The sequence below is a fragment of the Puma concolor genome, chromosome B2 (genome assembly GCF_028749965.1).
Source record: "Puma concolor isolate L17-30 chromosome B2, mPumCon1.1.hap2, whole genome shotgun sequence".
Taxonomy (NCBI): domain Eukaryota; kingdom Metazoa; phylum Chordata; class Mammalia; order Carnivora; family Felidae; genus Puma; species Puma concolor.
Window position 1 is genome coordinate 82,765,680 of NC_141671.1, and position 6,503 is coordinate 82,772,182.

At 40.3% G+C, this 6,503-nt stretch overlaps 1 protein-coding gene across 7 annotated transcripts in view; it reads right to left on the reverse strand.

The window, feature by feature from the left end:
* The window catches only part of MAP3K7 (mitogen-activated protein kinase kinase kinase 7), an 87,272-nt gene extending 83,496 nt beyond the window's left edge, over positions 1 to 3,776 (reverse strand). For all 7 annotated transcript variants that reach the window (XR_015251400.1, XR_015251397.1, XR_015251398.1 and 4 more), the window contains exon 1: positions 3,450 to 3,776. Coding sequence is in view for 2 of the 7 variants with exons in the window: in XM_025925168.2 (XP_025780953.1) it covers positions 3,450 to 3,569 (120 nt within the window). In the remaining 5 variants the exon portion in view is untranslated. The remainder of the gene's footprint in view (positions 1 to 3,449) is intronic.
* Between the last annotated feature and the right edge of the window lie 2,727 nt (positions 3,777 to 6,503).

Genomic DNA, 6,503 nt, shown 5'->3' on the forward strand with positions numbered 1-6,503 from the left:
GAGCATTAATATTGGAATAAATGTGTTTTCATTTCAGACCTGGAAGAGACTTTAAATAATCATGTTCAGGCCTTCACTTCACATGAGAAATCAGACCCAGAAAAATCACACTGCCTTTACCATTTCTTGCAACCTAGTCCTCAATGTACATACTTCACAATTTATTCTAATGTTCTCTACACTCAGCCCCAGAATGGTAAAAACTAGGTGATTTTTTTTTTTTTTTAAGTACCTACCTAGGTTTCTGAGGCCAAGGTCTCACATAATTTGCTATCAGAACTGAATTTAGGAAGTGCCACACTAATTAGGAATGTATGGATTAGAATCAGCTGATACCTTAAAGATATCTATCTACTAAATGACTACATATTTGGCCTGTGGTTGGAGTAGTTTTCATACATAGTTTCTTTTTTTTTTTATTTTTATTTTTTATTTTAAAAAAAAAATTTTTTTTTTCAACGTTTATTTATTTTTGTGACAGAGAGAGACAGAGCATGAACGGGGGAGGGGCAGAGAGAGAGGGAGACACAGAATCGGAAACAGGCTCCAGGCTCTGAGCCATCAGCCCAGAGCCTGACGCGGGGCTCGAACTCCCGGACCGCGAGATCGTGACCTGGCTGAAGTCGGACGCTCAACCGACTGCGCCACCCAGACGCCCCTCATACATAGTTTCTAACTGAATCAGTATAATGCTGCTTCAGTTACACTGTTATTTGGGAAATACAGAACATGATTTTATTTATAGGCAACATATTTGTACTATGTAAAATACTGAAAGCAATATAAAAATACTTTTTGTTTCTAGCCATCTTTCTTCTCTTATTTATGATTTTAACCAAAAGTAAAATCTAAGGTAAGAAACAGTTATTGAAGGGGCGTCTGGGTGGCTCAGTCGGTTGAGCGTCTGACTTTGGCTCAGGTCATGATCTCATGGTCTGTGAGTTCGAGCCCCGCGTCGGGCTCTGTGCTGACAGCTCAGGGCCTGGAGCCTGCTTCGTATTCTGTGTCTCCCTCTCTCTCTGCCCCTCCCCCACTCATGCTCTGTCTCTCTCTGTCTCAGAAATAAACATTAAAAAAAAAAAAAAAAAAAAAGAAATAGTTATTGAATGCCTATAGTGCACTCTGGATTATATAACACTGTTTTAATGTGCACAAATACAATGGGAATTATGTAATACTTTCAACGTTAGAAAGGTCTGAATTCAATCTTTAAAGTGAAAATAAACTGGGTACTCAAAAATAAAAACTAAACTAGAGAACCAGCTAATACTAGAAATTTTCATTTGAAAACAAAAATTTACTCCTCAGGAATGTCTTAAATATACTTAAAAAAGGTTGAAACAATATCTAAACTGAAAGAAAAATCTTTAGAAACATAAAAGCCTAATCAGAAGTTAAGTGGCTTTCCAGGAAGAGCAGTAAAATGATGACTCTCTCCTCAGTAACTTCCATTCTTCCAAGAAGAATGTAAAATGCTTTAGAAAGTAGTGTGAGAAAATGAAGGCTGTAAGAATAAATGATGTAAGTCTGTGGAAGCATTTGTTAGACCATGAAGTACAAGTTATTATTACATAACAATTTGTAGTCTACAAGCAGAGCAGTTTGCCACAGAGTAGACGTAAATGCTTATTTAAAAACTGCAATTCTTTTATACTGACTCACTGAATTTTTATTCTTAAAAAAGAAAGTTAGCCATGAAAGCTGGATCAACTATCCATTTCTGAAAAAGGAATTTATCATAGCCTCAATAGAAAACACACACCCACACATAAATAAATTCCCCTCTCTTTTCAAAATATGGGTCCTTCTTCTTTTAGCATGTGACCTTAAAGCAGGTTACTGTTCTCTGGAATTCAGTTTCCTAGTCATAAGTGTCAGGTACTGTGTTGGGTATTTTGATCATATTGTCTAATAGGATGTTATACAGGTAAAATTAAATAGAAATTATTATCCCTGTTTTATAGTTAAGGAAACTATAAAGCTTAAAGGGGTTAGTTAGGAAGCTCGCTTCACATCACATGGCTAATAAGTGGTATGTATACCTGATATACTGAACCTCCCTCTAACTCCAAAGGCCTTGTTTATGTTATCTTGTAAAATGACGTTGTTCTCAGTGATTACCTTATGCAATAGAAAGACATGATTTAGGAATCCATTATTCTTCCAAAATATGCACAGAAAAAAATGTATTTGTTGAATGGTAATTATCTGACTACTTTAGCTTGCCACGATTTAAAAATAATTTGGGATTTTTAAAGTAAAGATAATTCACTGAAAGCCTGTAACATGGGTCACACATTGTTCTTTGTGGCATATGTAATGCAAAATATTTAATAAATTTTAAAAATGAGTAAGTGGTAATTGATAGTATTTTCTTTTTAATGTTTATTAATTTATTTTTGAGAGAGGGAGAGAATGGGGGAGGGGCAGAGAGAGAGAGAGAGAGAGAGGGAGACAGAGAATCCAGAAGGAGGCTCTGCACTCTCAGCGCAGAGCCCCAGGCAGGGCTTGAACCCCAGGAATCATGAGATCATGACCTGAGCATAAGTCGACACTTAGCCAATTGCTTAAATGACTAAGCCACCTAGGTGGCCCATGATAAGTATTACTTTCAACCAAAGTTTGAACACTTTCTAAAGTGTGTGTTTAAAACACAGTTTTTACTTTTCTACATTTTATGATTTTTAGAATCAATCTATTATGTATATTTGAAAAGAAGCAATATATTAAAAGCATATTACTACCTTTCCCTAAAATAACTTACTACAGAATAAAGAATGGATTTGGGTTTTCTAACAGCGATTTCTGTTATACTGCGGTCGTCACAGAAATCGTAAGTTTCTCCTCGGAATATGCTGCTTGAGACATCTTTTAACTGTAGTCTACATTACTAATGGTAAGAGTTATCCAAATTAGTCCAACTGAAGGCAGAATATTTAATATTACGACTACTGCTCTATCGAATCGGCGAAACTGAGAAGCATTCAGTACTGAGGCGGACACTTCATTAGACATGATGATATATTTGCCAAGTATTTATTGAGCACACACTACATACCAGACACTGAGCTAGAAGTCGAACATAATACAAACTTTGGCCCTTAAGAACACCAAGTCTTAGTGAACTTAAACTCCAGAACGGTCATGGTGTTTGGTGAATTTACTATTTACATATATAAGAACTGGTGCTCCACAACATCTCACCAGTTCATCTTGGTGTTTGAGATGACCGAATTCCGGTAACAGACCAAACTCAAGAGTGCCGAAATGAGGGAAAAAGAAAGCTTCCCAGAGCATTTGAACGCAGAGTCCCCTCTATACCTGGCCTCGGTGGGGACTCCCGGGTAGACTCCGCAGGGCCCCGAGAATCAGAGAGGCCGGGGAGGCACCTTAAGAGTCGGGACCAGGCAAAGGCGGAGACAGGCGCCTCCGTGCCGGGCCTCACTCACCTCTTCCACTTCGATCTCCTTGTAGTCAATCTCTTCAAAGTTGAGGACTTGGGAGGGGGCTTCGATCATCTCACCGGCCGAAGATGAGGAAGAGGAGGAAGCGGCGGAGGCTGTAGACATGATCCTTCGCGGAGCCCGGGGGGCCCGGGGAGGCTGCCACCCGGACACTCCGGGGGAGACCCGCGCCCACCCGCCTCCGGACCGACCTTCAGCCTGAAGCCACGGCGCTCCGTGGCGGGGACAGGGGCAGTGGCCACAGCCGAATCCCGGCTCCGGCTCCGCAGCGTTTTCCGCCGCCGGGCCCCGCCCACTGAACTTCCGGTTCCGGCCTGAAATCGGAAACAGAAGGAGAGCTGTGAGCTCAAGAAAGGGGAGGGAAGAATTTTGTGATTGAGACCGGGAAAGGAAGGACAGGTTGGGGGTGGGGGAAAGTGAGGCTAGCTTGGAGCTGTAGAACAAATTTCGCGAGATCTTTATTAAGGGACCTCAACATCGGGTGATACCGCGAGAGATGATATGCTGACGTAATTAAAATGCGCAAACGGAAGTGGCGCGGAGCTTGACGGAGTATCAGTGCGGTTGGTCGGTCAGAGACTTGCGGGAAAGTTAAAAACTAATGTTTCAAGTCCGCTTCGTAAACTGTTGTGACTCTGCTCCCTTTTCTCTCAGAGACCTGCAGACGGGTGGAGTAGAGTTGGACTCAGTTTTTGTGACGAAGCTTACTTTTCACTTTCACCTCTAAGCTAAACTGAATGATTTCTTTAAGAAGCCGTGGAAAATGTGTTTCCCTCAATGCGGTATATGGAAGGAAGGAGTTGCTACTGTTGATTTGAGCCAGTCCCTGACGCTATGAGAGATTCTAAGGGAAATAATACTGAGCGAGCCAGCGCATGTAACCTGAATAACACTATGTAGACTGAGTGCTCAGGAACAGAAGTTAATATTAGGTAAGGTAGATATTTATAACTTGGCATAATTTGTATTCATCTGAAGTTATGAATTGTGTTAATTGTATGCATCGAGTGCGGAGCACTTAGATCCTTTACATTTATAATGTAATCATTAATAATACCCTTGCAAATTAAATATTTTGGCTGCCATTTTAAGGTCATGAGAAAACAGGCTCAGAGATAGGAAAAAAATTATGCATTTCAAAAGCTAGTAGAACCTAAGGCAATGTAGCTTCAAGGTGGATAGTGTTGCCTGTGTTGTACTATCAACACAATTTTTAGTTTTAAACTAGCTTTTAATTAAGCTTTATTTAGTCGGTTTGACCTGAAGCCTAACTAGAAAAATTGGGAGTTAGAAATGAAGGCTTACCGACCAAGGATGAAAACCCTGTAAATGTCAAATTCTAAGACTCTTGTAAGAGACAGAAAAGGAACAGAAAGTGAGGGGAATGGTGATCAGAATATCACTGGAGGAGAGCTTTCCAATTAAAGACCAGCCAACCCAATAAATGCTGTACAAAAGTAAGGTAAACACATTTGGGATTGCACAAAGGTCTTTGGATTTGGCAATTAAGTTATAAACTGAAAAACATCTCTTTTTTTGTGTGTGTGTGTAATTCTAGTAATAATGATAGTTTGATGAATGGATATAAAAGAATGAAAGAAACATTTCTCACTATACACTCTGGATGATACAGTATCTTGATGACACGTCAGTGACTACTGCCGATCTCTCCCGATGCCCAAATACTTCCTGAATTTCCAGCCTATTGGACATCTTTATTTAGGTGCAACATAAACACCTAAACTTCAAGATTCCTAAAGTCAATGCAAAAGTTACCCACCACAGATATCTTTTTCCATGTGCGTGTTCTGTCTCTCTAAAGGATACCATCATCTACTCCCTTGTCCAAGTGAGAAATCAGAGCTTTATTTGTACATTTAAAATGATGCTTAGTGCACTAATAACTAAATAGAAGCAGATTAAGTCAATGAGATAACCATTTTCACCTGTCATTTCTCTACTTGATTTCCCAAACCAGAATGGTCATCTCTTAACCTCATGCTATTTACTCTGCAGGTCATTTCTGATTTCTCTTTAACACCTTGATCTTAATTCAGTGGATGCTACCAAGTGGAAATTCAAGGAACATTTGTTATATGCTCTGGATGAAGAGCTTTTTGCCAGTTCTCTCTTTGCCTGGAGTGTAAGGTCTGTTTTCTGTACCTTCAGTTTAGAACTAGAATCCTGCTGATGGACTAATCATTACAGCCATGGTGCTATTCTCCTGCTTGATTCCCCCTGCCCTGCTCTGCCCCACCTCAACATTTTGTTAGAAAAATATCAAACATACAGAAAAGAAAGAATTTTACAGTGAATACCTATATACTTACCAAGATTCTAATGTTAACATTTTGCCACACTTGAGCAAGTGTGTATTTGTCCATCTATTCATCCACCCATACACACATACTTCTATCATTTTTTTGTTGGATACATTTCTAGGTGGATTTCCTACAATGATTTTGAAATATCAATTATTTCTGCTTCTATATTTTATCCACTGATTTGGACTTACGATATTGATACTAAAGTCAGTTCTCCCATTTGCTTGCAGACTGCTTTTTGTTTTGGGGTGGGGTGTGGTGGGGAGATCTGCCTGGCACCTTTTCACTAGCTTCTGATGAAGTCCCAGCACTGTTCATGTCTGGATCTAGTCATCCCCAAGGTCCAATCCTTCTCTCCTTCCCTCTCCTCTCCTCCCCTCCCCTCCCCTCCCCTCCCCTCCCCTCCCCTCCACTCCCCTCCCCTCCCCTCTCCTCTCCTCTTCTCCCCTCTCCTCCCTTCCCTGCCCCTCTCCTCTCCTCTCCTCTCATTATGTGAGGTGGTAAATTCCCATTTTTCATTTGAGTCAAGTTCTATTTTTGTTACTCACGACCAAAGATTCCTAAGTAATACAGTTTGAACCCAGAGAAATGAGGAAGGGGTGTGCGGAACCCATCTTAATTCATGTCAATTTTTACTTTGCATTCCCTTTAACTTCCTTAATTTTCATGAGTTGAGAATGGAAGGTTGGGCCTCATAATTTCATGTCAACTTCAG